Raw genomic sequence first — 20,594 nt, forward strand, 5'->3', positions numbered from 1 at the left:
AGCGAAAAATCCATCATTGAGAAAAAAGTGATTTATCGCCACGTGACCCTTTTGCTAAGCTTATTTGGAGGACTTTTTGAAAGGGTAGCCTGTAGGCATACTGTAGTTATAGCATTTAGTGGTACGGTATTGGTACTGTATGTACTGTAGGATCACTGTGGCGTTACTGTGGTTTGCTAAACGCCCTGTTTTTGTCTTCTAAGGAGATGAAGAGAGACTGTAGGAAATCCGCGTACGAATGTACTCCAATACGCCAGCATAAGAAGAAACGACAGCATACGAATGTACAAAAAAATTGACAGCATAGGAAGACGCCAGCATAAGAAATGGCAGCATAGGAATATAGGCTATAGTAATGTAATGTTACGACTGGGTGAAAATCGAGAATCTTCGGGAATGTTCGAGAAATTTCAAGAATTTATTTTAGAATCTTATGGAAAGTTCTGAATAAAAAATAATTGTTTTCACAAATTGCGATACTGCAATTTTTATTGCAACTTTGTTGAATGATTCAATGAATAACTTCTACAAACTATCTTTGAGTTTTGGAAAACGCCAGTCGGTCGGAGCGCGTCTTGGTTTTTATGTGGTAGTCAAAAAGTCAAAAGTGCGAATGTAGTCTTCTTAAAGTAGCTATTTTTCAGTCAGTAGCGAAAAAGACATTCAGTAGTCAAAAAGACAAAAGTGCGAATGTAGTCCTCTTGAAGTAGCTATTTTTCAGTCAGTAGCGAAAAAGACATTCAGTAGTCAAAAAGACAAAAGTGCGAATGTAGCTATTTTTTCGGTCAGTAGCGAAAAAGACACTCGTAGTCAAAAAGCAATGTAGTCAAAAATCCAGTAGTCAAAAAGTGTTTGCCAATTAATTGACAGGTCTAGATAAAAAAAAATTGAATTTCTTCGATCAATTCCTGTGAAAAAAAAACCGATTTTTACGTTTTTTCGGACGATTTATCAACATTTTCGCAAAATACATGCACTTTGTGCAGTTTTCGGCGTTTTAAATCAAAATAATTTAATCGGAGCTAATTTTACGTGGATTTTTCAACTTTTGCTAGATTTTATTTCAAGAATTAACAGTTTTAGCACAAAAATTGGATTTTTTTTCGGATTTCGATTAATGCCATTGAAAAAATAACGGGATTTGCGCGTTTTGAACGATTTTTCAAAGATTTCGTTGAAAAAAATTATTTCTAGAGTTTTTGAAGTTTTTCAGTGAAAAATACTCAATTTAAAGCCAATTTTAAGTGGGAACTTCAATTTTGCTATATTTTATTTCAAGAATTAACAGTTTTAAATCAAAATTTGAAATGTTTCCGGATTTCGGCCAATTCCAGTGAAAGATTTCCGCGTTTGTTTTTTCAACTCAAACGAATTCAAATTTTCCAGGACCATTTAATGACTTTTTATAACTTCAAACTGATCTTTTACCGAAAAATCACGGCCTCTCTCAATTTCAATTATTTTATTTTTTTCTCGTTTTCTCTCACACTCTCTCAATCTCACTTTCACGTGAATATTAAAAATTAAAACAAATATTTGAATAATTGGATAATTTATATTTATTGATAGAATAACGTTAATACCACTAAAGTTCTGTCTGAGCACCAGTATCATGCATCCAATTTCTAATGGCGAGATCTTCGATCATAAGACTTGCTCTGTCAACCAGATTACGAACTGGAGCATAACGCGTTTTGAGGTTATTGATGACAGCATGAAAATGCTCTATGGCTTGTTCAGACGATCTTCCCCATGTATGATGCTCTCTCATATACGGAATCAAGTGACATGCGAGGAGATGAAGCTTTGGAGTCACAATTTCTTCTGGGAACGCGTGTTTCATTTCTTCAAGAAAATCATTCAGAAGAGCTTCGATTGAGTCGATCTCTTGGTCGGAATAAATTTTGTTGTTGGAACAGGACATCAACTTTGCCATACTTTTCATTGCTTTCATGACTCGGGCATTCTCGGGAGTGTATCTTAGAAGTGCGAAAATGGCGTCGATCCGAACCTCCCTGAGTATTTTCCGTACTTGGTTTCCCGTGAACGCCTTGTACCAAGTGCGTGTGTCGCAGCCAAATGACGAAAGAAGAATTTCATATTGTTTTCTGGTTTTTCCTATTGATGTAAGCAAAATCGCATCAAGAGCTGATCTTTGTTGTGTGGTCTCAGTGAGTTCAGAACTCTCTTTGTCAGCTTCATCGGTCAGTGTATTAGTAGCTGTCATTGCTGCTGAAAGATGCATTTGCATATCAAATTTAATACAAGTCTTGCATTTCCATTTTTTCATTCGTGCCGCTCGAATCTTTTCGTCTGGGTGAAAAATGGAACAGCATGAAAAGTGAAAGAATCCGGAGCATTGCGCGCACTTAACTACTGCATCCGTTCTTGATTCAACAGGTAGGTGATAGAAAGTGCATATCATCGATGAACATAGTCTTCCGTCCTTCAAATGGTTCGATTTATTCAGGGAAATTAATTTGAGTGCATTAAATGTACAAAATGCTTCCTCTCTGGCAGCGAGAATACGATCTAATCTGGTTTTCTGGACTTTCTCTTTTTTGACAAGCTCAGTTTGCTCCTTTCTCTGTTTTCTCAGCGTAGTTCCAGTCGCCACGTCAATGTTGTCCATTATATTGATTTCCCCGTTGATGTGGTTTTCAAAATATCTTTCACATAGTCCCATGCTGGCGTGTACTGTACAAATTGCAAAATCACAAGGTTCAACTTTGCAAAGAGATTCCGAGTCTTTCCTGACACCGTTTGAACCAGTGAGAGCATCTCTTTCATATGTTGCCAGTGATCTTTGAACTGCTTGTACACGGAAATCAACATCTTTTAGATACTGCGCTCTTGGTCCTGAGTTAGTCGAAACTAATTCGCACAAGTAACATGGATTGGAACATGATTGCCCTCGGTGCCCCAGCACTGCCGAAATTATTTTCAGATCTCCTATGAACTTCAAAACCACCTTTTTTGTTTTTTGTTTTCCGTTTTTTGAAGTGTAGTTAATCTCTGTTATATCGTTCCACATTTGAAAAACACTCAATGCATTCTCTCGCAATTCATCTTCACTGTCACTTCCTTCGTACATAGCAACCAACAACAGATTGTGGGGAATTGATGGATTTTGGACGTTTTCTATAGCAACGCAAATCTTAGTTTCTAGTGATCCCTTGTCAGCCTGAAGGCATAAAGTGACTTCATCTGAAAAACATAAAACTTATATTCACAATTTATTTTACACTCTTACTCTCTTCATTTTCAATCAGTTGGTTGTGGTGGTCAAGCAATTCCGTTCTCTTAACGAGCTCCTTCATCAAATCAATTATAGATATACGAGTACTGTAATGCTTCGTGGTAGCTTTTCCAACAGTGACTTTTTCTTTTACAACAACATCGATTTTGTAGTTGTCAACAGTGCTCAAACTATGTTTTAGATTGTTCACAGAATCCTTAGAAGCAAGAACTCTGAAACCCAAAAATTCGTGAATAAGACTTCTTGACATTTTGAGACTGTCTTCAGAGAGGTGCAGCTTTGCCTTGAAAATCAGGGTTTCCTTCGGACTCATAAGCAGTGGCGACTCATTACCAGGATACGACCGTCTTACAACATTTTTTAGAAGTGCATTATAGTCTGTAGTGTTGGTGCCAGCCGCCCTCAGGAAGTCAATGCACCTGTTAGTAACAGACTGTCGAGTGTTGTAACATCGGGCGTCATCATACTTTCCGGGATATGGGAACATTTTGGCACTGGCGTCTTCGGTTTTTTCGAGTTCTTTCTTGATCCGTTTGTTGTTGGCTGTTAGATTTCTAGTTTCTTCCCTGTGTTGAATTCCAGCTTTGGTCTGTGCTTTGGTCTGTCTAATTGCATCAACGAGGGCCAACTTTTTCCTTTCATCCAGTTCTGAATTGCTCAACTCAAGCTGTGTTTGTACGTCATGGTAATCATTCAGCGATTTTTCTGAATCTGCAGCTAATGCACATCTCATCTGAATTGATTTATGCGAAAAATATATTTTGACAAACTAAAATTTACCTTCTCGGATTCTCCAAATGATGTTTCTAACTGCCTGCATCTACTTTCTGATAGAACAAGCTTCCGTTCCAAATCGACATGGGCCTAAAATTTCTCTGTGATACTTAAGTTGTATCGACATTAAAAAACCTGCTTCTCGGTATCTATCTGTTCTTGAAGCTCGTCGAATTTAGTTTTAAGTAAGTTGTATGCCTGTGAAAGTCGTTTTACAAATAAATATACTAAACGAAACAAACAACCTTTTTTCTCTTCGCATTCCTTCTTCCATTTCTCACTCGTGATAGTCCCTTTGAAATTAGATAACTGCTTTTTCGCTAGTCTTTTCTTCCCACACATTACGGGGTAAAATTTGTAAATGATTTGGAGATGAATTTATCAAATGTCATGACTACGGTACAGTAACCCTTTTTAACGTTTTATCGATATAAAAAAAATTTACTTCTTTTCCTTGAACTTGTGGTGTTTCCTGTCTTTTAACTGTATACGGAGACAAGAAAGCTAAAAACACATAATTTTAAAATGTTCTCCTTTTCATGACAAACTTTCTCCCAGTTGACAGTTTTTGGATAACTTTTCTGGTTAGCAAGATACGCTCTCCCATAGCGAAGCCACCACTTGCTGCATCCCATAAGGTATAAATATCTAAAACGAAGATCACGTACCTCATTTCCAACCAAATCGAGTCATTGATGTTTTAAATTCTTCCTAAGATTACGAGGCAACTTTTGGTGGAAACAGATTTTTGATTCGATTTCGGGTCTCCTCGGAAAATTGATAAAACCCTTCAAAAAAGGGTGTTTTTTGACGATTTTCAGTGTTTTCAGGCCTAATTTTTGTTTTGAAGATGCCGACGTCAATTTTTATCGAAACGCTTCCATCAAAAACGAAAAATGACCAGAAAAAAATTGCCGAAAAAATGGTGGCCATCAATTTTGGAATTTCTTTTTCCAGCCATCACTAGGGAGCCCGCAATAGTCGATTTTCAAGCTATCTTTGTATATTGCCGCCCATGGGCATAATAAATCCTGTTGGAAAAAGTGTTTTGATTTAAATCGATGCACTAAACTTTATTAAACAGTTTTTAGTTTGAAAATTGCTGGTTATACCAACAAATCATCAGTTTAACTTAAAAATCTCCAATTCTGATTTTTACATACAAACGCATTCATAGCTAACCTTAATGTTTGAGTTTTGTTGCGTTTAGTTGGTAATGTTTCATTAAACTTATCTAACAAATTTAATTTGATTTTGACTGAAACCTTTCGTTTATGGTTTATTTTTAGTTTTCAGTGCAATAACGGTTCGAAAAACATACTCTCTCGCACGTGAGAGACGCAGAGACATTTTCTCACGGGGAATAAATATTTTTTTTGAAATTGAGAGAGGCCGTGAAAATGTGACAATCTTGAAAGTTTTGACTTGACAATTAGGTTTCAAATAAAACATTCCAGTAAAAACAGTTTTTTTAAAGAATTTCCAAAAAAACGAACATTATAATAACAAAAGAAAACGAAGGTGTAACAAATAAAAACAAAGAACAACGAGGTGAGCCGGGTGCCCTAATATGTGAAAAGAGCAATTGTTCCGTCGGCTCCGGCGGTGATGAGCCATGGCTGGGTGGGGTGCCACGTGGTGTGAAGCATGCACAGGTCGTTGGGAGTCTGAAAGTGAAAAAATTTTGGAAAATACATTTTTTTTTGGAGCTTTGGAAAATATTTTGAGAAAAAACAACAATAAAATTTGCATTTTTTCAGCATATTTTTCGTGAAATCTACAGAAATTCGCCAGTTTTTGCCGATTTTTCCGTAAAATCGCTTGAAAATTCACAATTCCAGTGAAAAAAAAAATGCCTTTTGCAGTTTTCGACGTTTTCTCACTGAAAAACACTGAATTGAAAGCATTTTTTGAACCATTTTCTTTATTTTCGACGTTTTTTTTCAATTTTTTGCAGCATTAAAAAACAACGAACCTTCTCATGAGCCCGGAGCCTCTTGACCGGATAAAGCTCATTATCCTTCACAAAATCCGTATAAATTCTCGCATAATAAACCATCGCAGTTCCATCATCCGACACTGTCGCCAACAACGGATACTTCTTATGATAGGCGACACTTCTCACGGCCGCGGTATGATGTTTCAGCTTCTTCCACGGCTTGTTGCCCATTTGCAGATCCATCCAACAGAAGCGTCGATCCAGTCCTCCGAGGAACAGATTCTCACCGTTCGCATCGGTTGCCATGGTGGAGATGTGCTTGCATCCTGTGATCAGCTTCTTGACGAGCACACAACGAGCCAGATCGTACTCTCTGACGTGGATTTTCGTGGCCACGAAGAGCCGGGCTTGTGTCGGGTGGAAAGTGACCGCCTGCACGTGTCCCTTGCGTTTTTGGAATGGGCACTGCGATTTTGCCTTGCTCAGCTGATGCACGTAGACCGACTTTGCGATGTCATCGATTGCCACGCTGGCAAAATAATCTCCCTTCGAGTGCCACGTCACTTGTCGCACCTCGTTCGGCATCTTCAGCATCAGCTTCTCCTTCGACTTTCTCCACGTCACGACTGCTCCGTCCTCCTGAGCATCGGTTGGTGTCTCGGCGAGCAACGCTTCGGTCTGCTGGACGTGAAGCCGATCTCCGCAGCCAGTGTTCAGAATTGCCACGTATTTGCCCTCGTAGGCGACGGCGAGCAAGGTACGGTCGGCGACTGGGCTGAACGAGACCGAGGTGACTTCTCCGTCCATTTGGAAGGTTTTGATGCAGCGGCCGGTGGCGATCATCCAGATACGGACGGTTCCGTCTTCTCCGCCGCTAGCCAGAAGCTCCCCGCGCTCGGGCTCCACGGTGATTGCACGGACTTGGCCGGTGTGACCACGCATGTACTGAAAACTTGAGAGTTATTGGGTTGTGGGGTGAAAAATTGGGATTTTTCGGGAAATTTTGAGCGAAACAGTGAGAATTTTATGTTATGCTTGCTAAAAAATAATGGAAAATTGAGAATTTTTGGTTTTTTTTTTGGACATTCAGAGAGAAATTATAAGAGTTTTTGTGATTTTTGCCAAAAAAAATAATGAAAAATGATGAATTATATTAAATTTTATTGCGAAAATTTTAAACTTTCCGGGTTTTCTTTGCAATTGTGTGAAAAACTTTAAAAACCAAATTATAGAATCAAAATGCGGCTTTTTTAGCGAAAAACTGGCCTGCAAGAACTAAAAATTGAGAATTATAGGTTTTTAGAGGGGTTTCTGGTAATTTTAGTGCAAAAGGAAGCGAATTTTTGACAATTTTTGTATGAAAAATTTTATGATTTTCAGAAAAAAAATTTGCAAAAAAGTTGTTTTCTAAAATTTTCGGGCAATGAATTTTTGCAGCAGTCTGGACCAAAAATTGAGTTTTTTTTCCAATTTCAGGGAAAATTATAATAAAATTCAACACTTTTAAACCCTTACAAAAGCAAGAGTAGTCGGGAACGGGCGTAGATCATTAGGATTCGGCAAATCCGGCAATAAATCCGTCGGATCCGCGTGGATTCGCATTTTTCGCTGACGTGGCGCCAGGTACAAGTCCAGACATCGCTCGAATCGCTCGGTGATGAATTTGTCGTATTGTGGAACTTTGCGGAGAGCATCATACTTGGATGGCATGAAGTTGAGCACACGATCCTCTTTTTCAGCTTCTTCCCACTTCTTGCGCTCCTCATCGTCGAAAATGTACTCCTCCGGCGGGTTATAGGACTCGGCGTGCGTCGGCAGAGCCACCTTCGGAGCCGGCATGTGCACACGCATTCTGGAGAGCTGGGACTTTGTCACATTGTCAAGAGCATCCTCAGAAGCCCAGAGATCATAGGATTTGTGCTCTTCCTTCTTGGCTCGCGGCCCCTTAGCCCAGCCCATTTTGATGGCGTGGACCATACGGGACACCATTCGCATTTCATCTTTAGATGGGATAAATCTGGATTTAGGTTCTGGACGATTATCGATTGGATGGATTTCTTTTTGGGAGGAGAAAATGTCGAGGAACGGCTCGTATGGGTTGTAGCCGATTGTTGGGTACTTTCCGGTCGCGATATTGTGGATTTTTTCGATTTGCTCATCGGTAAGCTTCACATCAGTGCCAGTTTGCTTGTCGAACACTTTTCGCCTGAAAAAAATTAAAAAAATTAATATAAAATTACTTTATTTTATTGATTTTAACCACATAATTACCAGTAATCTGGATCTTCCATCTTCTCCAGGAAAGTCTCGATTTCTCCTTTCTTCGCGGGTTTTGCGATTTTCTCTCCAAACTTGTCATATCCAATGTGATCCTCATCATCGTACCATTTAATTGGAATGTTTCCAATCGTGTTTCGCAGATCCTTAAACAAAAAATTATATATTTTATGCTAAAATATGAAAAATAAGCCAACCTCCTCGTCAGAAGAATCATAATCATACTCGTCTGCAGGCTTTGGAGGAACTATCACCGGTTTGATGTCGAGCTTCTCGCCAAACTCGTCTTTCAGCGTTTTTGGCTTCTTTTTCCCATTTTCAAACTTTCGCTTGTTCTTCAGCGGAGTTGCCGCCGACGTTGAAGCCATCTGATGGAAATATATTAATTTAAGTGTTATATTTGAATTATTCATTTGAAAATTGAAGAAAGATTAAGCGAAAGTAAAGAATTATCGATGAAAAAGAGAAAATTAAGAAATTCCATTCGAAAAATTAATTGCGAAAGTTGGGGGACTAGAAAACTCAACGTGCAAGCGCGCTCCATTGAGACACGCGTTGCATCTACCGTAGTGCGTCGCGATTTTAGGCCCAACATTTTTCCGATTTCAATTTCTCTTTCGAACGTTTTTCCTTTTTGCTGCTGAATTTTTCGATTTTTTTTTCATAAAAGTAATATTTTCCATCAGAATTGTTGAATTGTAAGCTTATTTTTGAATATTTGCGAGTAGAACCCTTGATTTACCGCCTATTTGTCGAAATTTTCTCCACTTTTCTGTTTGACGATTTAAAAAAGAATTAGGACTCGAACTGCGTTATCAGTCTACAAATGATCCTTCTGTCGATCTAAATTATCTGAATATTCTGGTTCATGGCTTCAAAACTTCAAATATCCTTAATTTTCTTCTTTTTTTTGCTGCTTTGGCGGTCAGTTGAAAAATAATGTTACTTTTTCTTCTCGTCTTCTTACCGTTTCTACATTTCTTAACTTTGAAGTATGAATATATGTCCTTTACATAGAATTTAGATTGTTGGTAGAAATTCTGCTGGAAATTTCGTATTTTTTCGAAACACTTTCGCACTAGGCTGAATCGGTTAACTTGTTTATTACTTTATTCCTCGTTAACACATTTCACCTTTCTTAATCCTTCTATCTCGCTTCCAAAAATGCAGTTGGCTTTATTGGTTTATATTTTCGATTTTTCAATGCTCCGTCGCTCAAAATTATGTCTATTAATTACTTCTGTTTTTGCAAACCACTCATTTCTTTTTTTCAGGTAATCCAGTCGAAATGGCCAAGAGAACTAAGAAGGTCGGAATCGTCGGAAAGTACGGAACCCGTTATGGTGCTTCCCTCCGTAAGATGGCCAAGAAGCTCGAAGTCGCACAGCACTCCCGCTACACCTGCTCGTTCTGCGGAAAGGAGGCCATGAAGCGAAAGGCCACCGGAATCTGGAACTGTGCCAAGTGCCACAAGGTCGTCGCCGGAGGAGCCTACGTCTACGGAACCGTCACCGCCGCTACCGTCAGATCCACCATCAGAAGACTGAGAGATCTTAAGGAATAATTATCCTTTTGAATGTTGTTAATTTTTCACATATAAATATGTGTTCTACATTCGCCTTTTTGTTTTTTTTTTACTTCTTTTTAATACATATTAATCCCCCGAACGGGGCCTCCGTCATGTTCGAGCTTAACCTCGCTTCATTCGTCTAATACTTTTTCTCCGTTCGTCTCCTTCCGTAAAAGCAATTTGATAATTTAGAGAAAATAAAACTCCGAGAATGGGAGTTCCCGCATTCTTCAGATGGTTGACTAAAAAGTATCCGGCAACCGTGGTGAATGCCAATGAAGATCGTCAGCGAGACCAGGATGGCAACCGGGTCCCCGTAGATTGTACACAGCCCAATCCGAATTTCCAGGAGTTTGATAATCTATACCTGGATATGAACGGTATTATCCATCCGTGCACCCATCCAGAAGACAGGCCGGCTCCGAAGAACGAAGATGAGATGTTCGCGCTCATTTTCGAGTACATCGATCGCATTTATTCGATTGTCAGACCGCGAAGGGTAAGGAAAATCCTCAAAAAATGTGGAAATGGGTCCCAACCACGATCCACGTCGCCTAGGGTCGCTGCTGATGAATTTCCTGAACAAAAAGAGCATTTTCCAGGCGCTAGAAACCAGCGTTTTACCTAGAAAATAGTGAAAAATAGCGATTTTCGCGTGAAGAACTCAATGAAAGGTAGCAAAACCTCAAAAATTCAACATTTTTTAAGCAAAAAGACGCGGAATACTTCAACACTTAACGTTAATAATCATTTTTAGCTTTAAAATCTACTCTGGAAAAAGGTCCCGCCACATGGATTTTTGCTAGAAAAAACCCCCCGTAAATTCCAGCTTCTCTATATGGCGATCGATGGAGTTGCTCCGCGAGCCAAGATGAACCAGCAGCGAAGTCGTCGATTCCGGGCGAGTAAAGAGATGGCTGAAAAGGAGGCGAGCATCGAAGAGCAAAGAAATCGATTGATGGCCGAAGGCATCGCTGTGCCACCGAAAAAGAAAGAAGAAGCTCATTTCGATAGTAACTGTATTACTCCTGGAACACCATTTATGGCTCGACTCGCCGATGCTCTTCGATATTATATTCATGATCGGGTCACTAATGACGCGTCATGGGCTAATATTGAGGTGAATAGTTGGAAATTTTCGAGAATTTCGATGAAAAATTGACTCTGACAGTCCCTATTTTAAGGAAATTCAGTGGATTTTTGTTATAGAATGTGCCGGAAAATTGCCAGAAATCAAGGAAACATCATTTTTAATTTTAGCAAAACTCCAAGTTACAAAACTAGCTATTAACTTGATGAAAAAAAAGCGAAATCTCTAGTTTTTACAGTGAAAATCCTCCAATTTAGTTGAAAAACTAGACAAAACACCGAAAATTTTGCTTTATTCAAGAAAGTTGAGTTTTTGCCCTTAAAATCGGAAAAATAAACTTTTTTCCGAACGTTCTATCACATTTTCGGGTAATTTACGTTTGAAATTGAATTTTCTCTCTTTGAAATTCGAAAATAAACTCAAAATTTCATTCCCAACATGGTTATGGCGGCGAAAAATATAGTTTTTACAGTGAAAATCGTCGTCCATTTTATTTTAAAAATTGGATAAAAGACCAAAAATCTTGCTTTATTTGACGAGAAAGTTGATTTTTAATTAAATTTTATGGTTTTTCGGGCTCAAAATCGGAAAAATATGTTTATTTACGAAAATTCTATCATTTTTTGGCTAATTTTCGTTTGAAATTGATTTTTATCTCTTTGAAATGAAAACATAAACTCAACATTTCATTCCCAACAGAGAAAAAGCGAAAAATCTAGGTTTTACAGGTGAAAATCGTCCAATTTGTTTGGAAAATTCGACAAAACAACGAAAATTTTGCTTTTGTATTAAAATTTTCGGTTTTTGGTGCCTAAAATGAGACTTAAATCCCTAAAATTCACCTATCCAATCAAAATTTTCTGTTTTTTGTACCAAAAAATGAGCAAAAATTGGGTTCGAAATTAAAATTTTTTTAAAAATAAAATTAAAATTTCCAGATCATCCTCTCCGACGCGAATGTTCCCGGCGAAGGCGAGCACAAGATCATGGACTACGTCCGAAAGCAACGTGGCAACCCGGCTCACGACCCGAACACCGTCCACTGCCTCTGCGGAGCCGACGCCGACCTTATTATGCTCGGAATCGCCACCCACGAGGCCAACTTCAATATTATCCGAGAGGAGTTCGTGCCGAATCAGCCGCGGGCTTGTGATCTATGCGGTCAGTACGGTCATGAGCTGAAGGAGTGTAGAGGCGCCGAAAATGAGACCGATTTGGGCGATGACTACTGTAAGCCGGAGCAGCGAGAGAAGAATTTCATTTTTCTACGGATCCCGGTGCTCAGGGAGTACTTGGAAAAGGAGCTCTCAATGCCGAATCTTCCATTTAAATTCGACGTCGAGCGGGCTCTGGATGATTGGGTTTTCCTGTGCTTCTTCGTCGGAAACGACTTCCTTCCACATTTACCATCGCTCGAGATCCGAGAAGGGGCAATTGACAGACTGATTAAGCTGTATAAGGAGATGGTCTACCAGATGAAAGGTTATCTGACAAAGGACGGGATCCCGGAGCTCGATCGGGTCGAGATGATTATGAAGGGGCTCGGACGCGTCGAAGATGAGATTTTCAAGCGAAGACAGCAGGATGAGGAGCGATTCCAGGCAAGGATGTGTCGCTGAGACATTAGAAAACCGAAAAAAAAACGGAATTTTTGATTTTTCGGCTCTGAGAAACTGAAAAAAAAGGGGAATTTTCGATTTTCCAACTGTGGAAAACCGAAAAAACAAAACGGAATTTTTGTTGTCGCTTATGAAAAACCAAAAAAAAAGCGGAGTTTCTTATTTTCCCGCTATGAAACCGGAAAAAAAGCGGAATTTTTGATTTTTTGGGTGTGGAAAACTGAAAAAAAAAATGGAATTTTTGATTTTCCGGCTCTGAAAACCGAAAAATACGGAATTTTTGATTTTTTGGCTGTGGAAAACTGAAAAAAAAATGGAATTTTTGATTTTCCGGCTATGAAAACCGGAGACCGGAAAACCGGAGAAACCGGAAAACCGAAGGTATGAATAACCCAAAAAAAAAAAAAAGAGTTTCTTATTTTCCCGCTATGAAACCGGAAAAAAGCGGAATTTTTGATTTTTTGGCTGTGGAAAACTGAAAAAAAAAATGGAATTTTTGATTTTCCGGCTCTGAAAACCGAAAAATACGGAATTTTTGATTTTTTGGCTGTGGAAAACTGAAAAAAAAACGGAATTTTTGATTTTCCGGCTATGAAAACCGAAACAAATCGAATTTTTGATTTTTCGTTTATGAAAAATCGAAAAAAAGCGGAATTTTTGATATTCCAGCTACGAAAAATCGAAAAAAGCGGAATTTTTTGATTTTTCGGCTGTGGAAAACCGAAAAAACGGAATTTTTCCATTTTCCGGCTATACAAAACCCCAAAAAAAAAACTGAATTTTCGATTTTCCCGCTATGAAACCCAAATTTCGATTTTCCGGCTGTGGAAAACTGAAAAAAAAAACGGTTTTTTTTTTAATTTTTCGGCTCTGAAAAACTGTAAACAAGCGGAATTTTTGATTTTCCGGCTATGAAACCCAAATTTCGATTTTTTGGCTGTGGAAAACCGAAAAAACGGAATTTTTCCATTTTCCGGCTATACAAAACCCCAAAAAAAACTGAATTTTCGACTATTTTCAATAGTTTTGCGCTTGAAATTATTCATAATTATCAAAAAAAAAATTATTGAAAATCCGAAAAACCCCCCGTTTTCTCAGGAAAATCAGCGAAACAAGAAAGCGAGAATGCAGATGTACGGAGGAGGAGGAAGAGGAGGTCGTGGTCGTGGTAGAGGAAGAGGTCAACAACCGGCTTTTGTGCCGACGCACGGGATTCTGGCTCCGATGGCGGCTCCGATGCATCATTCGGGAGAGTCGACGAGGCAGATGGCCTCGGAAGCCAGGCAGACGGCCATGAAGTTCACCAACGATGCCAATGAAACGGCTGCGGCGAATTTGAAGGCTTTGCTCAATGTGAAAGGTAGAAATTGTCGGAAAATTCGGCTTTTTCTAGAGTCTTGGACTGATTTTTGCTGAAAATAATCGAAAAATCCGTGATTTTCAGAACTTTTCCCCCTAAAAACTACTAGATTTTTGCCAATTTCAGCATTTTTACCGTTTTTACCCCGAAATTCTGTGATTTTTGGAATTTTTCGTCGAAAATGTATCGATTTTCGGCTAATTTTCATGATTTTGTGCTGAAAGTCTTCGAAAAATCGCTCATTTCGGTGATTTTCAGAACTTTTCCCCCTAAAAACTACTAGATTTTTGCCAATTTCAGCATTTTTCCCGTTTTTACCCCGAAATTCTGTGATTTTTGGAATTTTTCGTCGAAAATGTATCGATTTTCGGCTAATTTTCATGATTTTGTGCTGAAAGTCTTCGAAAAATCGCTCGTTTCGATTTTTTCAGAACTTTTCCCCTTACAAGGGAAGTCTTTGAGGGGGTCCGTAGATTTGGGGTTCTCATGCTAAAATTCCTACAGAAGAGTGTTAGTTATGATCTCTCCAAAAAATTTAGCTGCCCCGGTCAAGTTTCAGCAAAGTTATGACGTTTTGAAATTTCAGTTAAAAACACCATTGAAATCCACTGTCTTACCATGCAATCCACGCAAATCTCAGCTTGCGTGACCACCGAAAATGTGACACCCACCACATTGAGTTGAAAAATGTCCTCGGTGGCCGAGTTGGGAGTGCGCGCGTCTGATAAGATTTAAGCTTTGGTTCGATTCCTTCTATTTTTGAAATATTTTTGTAAGTTGAATAAAGTTTTAAACAACTCATTCAAACATTTTTGCGCATTTTTAAAGTGATTTTATTCTTATTCGGGAACCTAGAATCATTGTCCGCACTTTTTGGAAATTTTTATTTTTTTCATTTTTGCTCAAAATTTCTTGATCAACTCCAAGCAAAAAATTCAAAAAATTTCATTTTTCTAAACAATTATGAAATTGCTATGTTGTTGTTAAGAAATGTATGAAACGTACATTACACAAGTTTTAACTCTCTATTCGCAAGTAAACCGTCGAAATGATCTACATCTCACGAACTTTGTGCAAATTATTTAACCAACTTTGAAGTTGCATAACTTCGTTGAGATAAATTATTTTGAAAAATGATCAACTAACAAAATGTTTGTTGAATAACAGTGAACAAAGTTTTAGTTATAAACTTTTTGATACCTTCAGCCACCAAAAAGTTGTGACCGTTTTCCAAAACACAATGTTAATAGAAAAACTAGCCAAATGCCAACCTTGTTTTCTTCTTTGTAGCTGGAGGTATCAAAAAGTTTATAACTAAAACTTTGTTCACTGTTATTCAACAAACATTTTGTTAGTTGATCATTTTTCAAAATAATTTATCTCAACGAAGTTATGCAACTTCAAAGTTGGTTAAATAATTTGCACAAAGTTCGTGAGATGTAGATCATTTCGACGGTTTACTTGCGAATAGAGAGTTAAAACTTGTGTAATGTACGTTTCATACATTTCTTAACAACAACATAGCAATTTCATAATTGTTTAGAAAAATGAAATTTTTTGAATTTTTTGCTTGGAGTTGATCAAGAAATTTTGAGCAAAAATGAAAAAAATAAAAATTTCCAAAAAGTGCGGACAATGATTCTAGGTTCCCGAATAAGAATAAAATCACTTTAAAAATGCGCAAAAATGTTTGAATGAGTTGTTTAAAACTTTATTCAACTTACAAAAATATTTCAAAAATAGAAGGAATCGAACCAAAGCTTAAATCTTATCAGACGCGCGCACTCCCAACTCGGCCACCGAGGACATTTTTCAACTCAATGTGGTGGGTGTCACATTTTCGGTGGTCACGCAAGCTGAGATTTGCGTGGATTGCATGGTAAGACAGTGGATTTCAATGGTGTTTTTAACTGAAATTTCAAAACGTCATAACTTTGCTGAAACTTGACCGGGGCAGCTAAATTTTTTGGAGAGATCATAACTAACACTCTTCTGTAGGAATTTTAGCATGAGAACCCCAAATCTACGGACCCCCTCAAAGACTTCCCTTGTTAAAAACTACTAGATTTTTGCCAATTTCAGCATTTTTACCGTTTTTTTACCCCGAAATTCTGTGATTTTTGGAATTTTTCGTCGAAAATGTATCGATTTTCGGCTAATTTTCATGATTTTGTGCTGAAAGTCTTCGAAAAATCGCTCATTTCGGTGATTTTCAGAACTTTTCCCCTTAAAAACTACTAGATTTTCGCCAATTTCAGCATTTTTCCGGCTTTTACCCCGAAATTCTGTGATTTTTGGAATTTTTCGTCGAAAATGTATCGATTTCGATTTTTGGCGATTTCTGCTAATTCTCATGATTTTTTGTGCTTAAAATCATTGAAAAATGTCTGATTTGTCTGGTTTTTGGGAGTTTTTAACTTACAATCTCTCGATTTTTAGCGAGAAAAACTACCGAAATATCTCGAATTTCGGCCTATTTCAGCACTTTTTTCCATGGTTTTTGTGATTGAAACTGCTCAAATTATGTGAAAATCGGCAATTTTCGTATTTTCCGCGATTTTCGTTGAAAAAAATTTAGAAATCATTGAAAAATCGAAAAACGAAATTTCTAGTATTTCCCCTTTTCAAAATTATGAAAAATTGTCCAATTTTTCTAATTTTTCAGTATAAAATTTGCAATATAGGGGGTTTTTATTCGGAAAAATGCGGATTTTTAACTTAAAATGTAATTAACATTTCTATTAATGTTTTTCCTAAATTTGTTAAATTTTCAGGTGAAGAATCGCCAGCAGACATTGCGTCAAGAAAACGAAAAGCCGAGCAGCCACTGATAAAGCCTGAAGAAGAGGAAGATGAAGGACCAAAAGATGACATTCGTCTCTACGAATCAGGCTGGAAGGATCGATATTACCGAGCGAAATTCGACGTCGGATCCGACGATATCGAGTTTCGGCACCGTGTCGCGTGGGCGTATGTGGAGGGTCTCTGCTGGGTACTACGGTACTATTATCAAGGATGTGCCAGCTGGGATTGGTATTTCCCGTATCATTATGCACCGTTTGCCAGCGATTTCGAGACTGTCGGAGAGTTTCAGCCCGATTTTACGAGGCCTACCAAGCCGTTCAATCCGTTGGAGCAGCTGATGAGTGTTTTTCCGGCTGCGTCGAAGTAAGGAGGAAAAGTCTCTACGGAATTTGAGATTTTAGAGCAATTTATTGAAGGAAATTTTGCTCAAAAATCACGTTTTTGAGCCAAATCTGTGGAAATATTGGAAAAAAGAGCTCAAAAAATTTTATTTTAATCGATTTTCCTGTTAATTTGATCAAAGTTGTCGGAAATTCGGCTTATTTTCGATTTTTCTGATTCAAAATTCAATTTTCGACGAAAAAATTCATTTTCATAAAAAATTTTTTGCCGGAAATTCTAAAATAATTCTTAAACACCCGAAAGAAAAATCGAAAAATCAATTGTCAATTTTCCCCACTAATCTGTGGAAATATTGAAAAAATTGAGCTGTTTTCTGAGCTATTTTAGTGTCGCTTTTCCTGGTAATTTATTCAAAATTGTGTCGGAAATTCGGCTTCTTTTTCTGATGTAAAAGCTAAAAAGAATCTGGAAAAAAAATAGTGCTAAAATCCGTTTTTTCGCCGAAATTCTGGAATAAAAAGTTTTCCTCGATCGATTTCTGAAAATCGAACAAAGTTTCATGATTTTCTATTAGTTTTCTACTTTTCAGTTTTCAAATTAAAAATGTTCAGAAATTTCTAAAACAAGCAAATTCACTGCAACTTTTTCCTCACGAGGCAAAAAGGTTTCTAGGCCATGGCCGAGTCCCCGACAAATTTCAGCGGCTATTTATGTTGCTTTGTTTTCCACGTGTTTTCTTTTGTTTTTCACAGCTTTTTCCCGTTTTTTCTTATTAAAACTGATAAATAAATATTTTTTGCAGATGCTAAAACAATTTCCAAGTGAAAAAATTATGTATTCAGTGGGCAAGCAGCGGTGAAAGTGGGCAATGTAAAATGATGGATTACGGGAATACAAAACCCAAACTTTTTTCCAAACATGATAAATATGCTGCTTAAATGCTGAGACTACCTGATTTTCATAACGAGACCGCTGAAAAAGTTTTGAGGTTTTCAAAATTCAACTTTTTTGGTGAAAAAGTAGAGATTTTCGCACAAAATGTTGAATTTTAAAAATCTCAAAACTTTTTCAGCGGTCTCGTTATGAAAATCAGGTAGTTTCAGCATCTAAGCAGTATATTTATCATGTTTGGAAAAAAGTTTAGGTTTAGTATTCCCGTAATCCATCATATAACATTGACCACTTTCACCGCTACTTGCCGACTAAATACATAATTTTTTCATCTGGAAATTATATTAGCATTAGCAAAAAATATTTATTTATCAGTTTTGATAAGAAAAAACGGGAAAAATCGGTGAAAAACGCAAGAAAACAAAGCAAGTACAAAATGTCGTAAAATGCGGTGTATTGTGTGCAAACACCGATTTTTCGCATTTTTTCTCGGCCCTCGTTTGAAAAAAGTTGCAGTGAAATTTCATATTTTTTCTCCACTAAAATCTTCCCAATTCCAGACAACATCTCCCAGTGGAATGGCAAAAGCTGATGATTCAAGACGATTCTCCAATTATCGATCTCTATCCAGCAGATTTTCGCATCGATCTCAACGGAAAGAAGTACGCGTGGCAAGGAGTTGCTCTTCTGCCATTTGTCGATGAAACTCGCCTTCTCGCCACCCTACAATCCGTCTATCCAACACTGACCGCCGAGGAAAAGCAACGAAATACACGTGGACCGAATCGAATTTTCATTGGACGGAATCACAAGTCGTTCGAGTTCTTTCAACAAGTCGCCGAGTCGAAATCCGATGATTTGGTTCCACTGGATCCGACGCTTTTGAACGGAGTTAGCGGAAAAATCGCCTATGATTCTACGGCAACAGCGCCCGGATTGCCGTTCGTATCGCCTGTCAATCACGATGAATGCCAGGATTTGCCGGTGCGGAATGCGGAAATTTGAATTTTTGGCGAAAAATAGCTGAAATTTCCGAAAAAAAAAATGCTTTTTGGTCATCATTTTGAGCTCAAATCCCTTTAGAAAATCAATTTTTATTAAAAAAAAAATTTTTAGCTGAAATTTAAGCAAATAAATATCTGATATTCTTCTATTCTGAAATGGCAAAAAATAGTTGAAAATTCCTCAAATTCCCATTGGAAAACGAAAAAAAAAAATAAATTTTGAAATTCTGGCTCATTTTTGCGATAAAAAGCCTTTAAAAAATTCATAATTCCCACAACAAAAAAAACATTTTTTAAAATTGACAGTTAATGATTTAAAAAAAATCAAATTTGCTTTAAAATTCCTTTTTTTGTTGGAATTTCGCATTTTAAGGCGAATTTTAATACCCGATAAATCTGAAAATCCGAAAAAAAAATGTACAAAAATGTTTTTTTTTTTTAATTTTCAAAGAGAAAAAATTAAAGACACTACGTTCTCAAGATCTATTCGAAAATAAGAGACCCACGAAAACAAGTTCTACCAAAACAAGATCTACGAAAACGTGGTGCCTCAAAAATTACTTTAAAAAAAGCTCTCAAATTAACTTTTTTTTTTAAATCTATTTCAATATTTCAATTTTCCAGACCAACTGCGGAATATGTGTGCTCTACGAAGATCCCGAGTACCCACAAGACTACATATTCCCGGCACTCCGTCTCGACGGAGCCAAGGAGCCCGAGAAAACGCTGAAACCCGACGACTGGAATGATAGACGAGACGGGCGGTATCAGCCGCAAGTGGGCTTCAATCGGAACGCGCCACGTGGAAGCCTGGATCAATCGGGCCATCGACAGGTGCATCACTATGTGAGAGGTGGTGGTGGCGGCGGCGGCGGATACCGAGGAAATAGCTATGATGATCGGAGAGGCGGTGGTGGTGGTGGTGGTGGATACAACGATCGTCAAGATTTCGGCCGAAACTACGGAGGAAGAGACGGTGGAGGTCCCCAGAGATACCATGATCAGCAGCAGCAGCGTCAAGGAGGCTATCAAGGAGGCGGATATGGAGGCGGTTATGGCGGCGGCGGCGGAGGTGGTGGTGGTGGTGGTGGAGGATCCTACCACCAGCCGTACAATCAGGATCAGAGACGTGGAGGACGAGGTGGTGGTGGTGGGCCACCGGGATATCAGAGACCACCGTATCGAGGTGGCGGAGGTGGAGGCTATCACGGAAATTCATCATGGAGATAATCATCAGCATTCAGTCGATCTTTGTTCTTTGTAATTTTATTTTAATTCACTTTTTTCCCCTTTTCAAGCTTTTTAATTTTGCCCTATTTATTACTTGATAAATATCCTGAAAATTATTTTTTCTTAAAGTGCAAGTTTCAAATAGCACGGATACGGAGTCTGATTCTAGAAATGGAAGAAAAAATCGGTGGCCGAGGTTTTCCGCCTTTTTTCTTTTTTTCTAGGCCACAAGAGAAAATTGTCCCCTGCCTACGCGTACCCATATCTACCTACTATGCCTACTATGCCTACACGCCTGCCTACCGCCTTGTTTCTGTATTTACTTGTAGATCACCTTTTAGGCAGGGGCACATATAGGAATTTCTGCGCCTACATACGCCTACGCGTTTCTGGCTTCCCTCATATTTTGAAATGGAAGAGTTTCCGCAATTAGG

At 38.2% G+C, this 20,594-nt stretch overlaps 4 protein-coding genes and 1 non-coding gene across 5 annotated transcripts; 3 read left to right on the plus strand and 2 right to left on the minus strand.

Annotated features, from left to right (window-relative positions):
* Nucleotides 1-1,585: 1,585 nt before the first annotated feature.
* On the minus strand, nucleotides 1,586-4,375 carry W03H9.1 (Zinc finger PHD-type domain-containing protein; the record flags this gene model as incomplete). Its single annotated transcript, NM_064554.2, has 4 exons — nucleotides 1,586-3,207; nucleotides 3,254-3,992; nucleotides 4,040-4,123; nucleotides 4,169-4,375. The coding sequence occupies 4 exons, from the start codon at nucleotides 4,373-4,375 to the stop codon at nucleotides 1,586-1,588; spliced, it is 2,652 nt and encodes an 883-aa protein (NP_496955.2).
* Nucleotides 4,376-5,492: 1,117 nt separating this feature from the next.
* On the minus strand, nucleotides 5,493-8,617 carry bop-1 (Ribosome biogenesis protein BOP1 homolog; the record flags this gene model as incomplete). The annotated part of the gene is made up of 5 exons (NM_064555.6): nucleotides 5,493-5,700; nucleotides 6,009-6,917; nucleotides 7,488-8,178; nucleotides 8,244-8,395; nucleotides 8,447-8,617. 5 exons carry the CDS (start codon nucleotides 8,615-8,617, stop codon nucleotides 5,599-5,601), a joined length of 2,025 nt encoding a protein of 674 aa, NP_496956.1. The 3' UTR covers nucleotides 5,493-5,598.
* A 920-nt stretch (nucleotides 8,618-9,537) lies between these two features.
* Nucleotides 9,538-9,813, plus strand: rpl-37A (Large ribosomal subunit protein eL43; the record flags this gene model as incomplete). Its single annotated transcript, NM_064556.7, has 1 exon — nucleotides 9,538-9,813. The coding sequence occupies one exon, from the start codon at nucleotides 9,538-9,540 to the stop codon at nucleotides 9,811-9,813; it is 276 nt and encodes a 91-aa protein (NP_496957.1).
* Nucleotides 9,814-10,011: 198 nt separating this feature from the next.
* On the plus strand, nucleotides 10,012-20,278 carry xrn-2 (5'-3' exoribonuclease 2 homolog). Its single transcript, NM_064557.8, has 7 exons — nucleotides 10,012-10,318; nucleotides 10,649-10,939; nucleotides 11,848-12,510; nucleotides 13,627-13,888; nucleotides 16,663-17,056; nucleotides 18,487-18,910; nucleotides 19,555-20,278. Exons 1-7 carry the CDS (start codon nucleotides 10,031-10,033, stop codon nucleotides 20,158-20,160), a joined length of 2,928 nt encoding a protein of 975 aa, NP_496958.2. The 5' UTR covers nucleotides 10,012-10,030; the 3' UTR covers nucleotides 20,161-20,278.
* Nucleotides 13,699-13,846, plus strand: Y48B6A.25. Its single transcript, NR_101770.1, has one exon. It is a non-coding gene; the product is annotated as an Unclassified non-coding RNA Y48B6A.25 (non-coding RNA).
* Nucleotides 20,279-20,594: the final 316 nt, after the last annotated feature.

Source organism: Caenorhabditis elegans, chromosome II, assembly GCF_000002985.6.
Source record: "Caenorhabditis elegans chromosome II".
NCBI classification, from domain to species: Eukaryota; Metazoa; Nematoda; class Chromadorea; order Rhabditida; family Rhabditidae; genus Caenorhabditis; species Caenorhabditis elegans.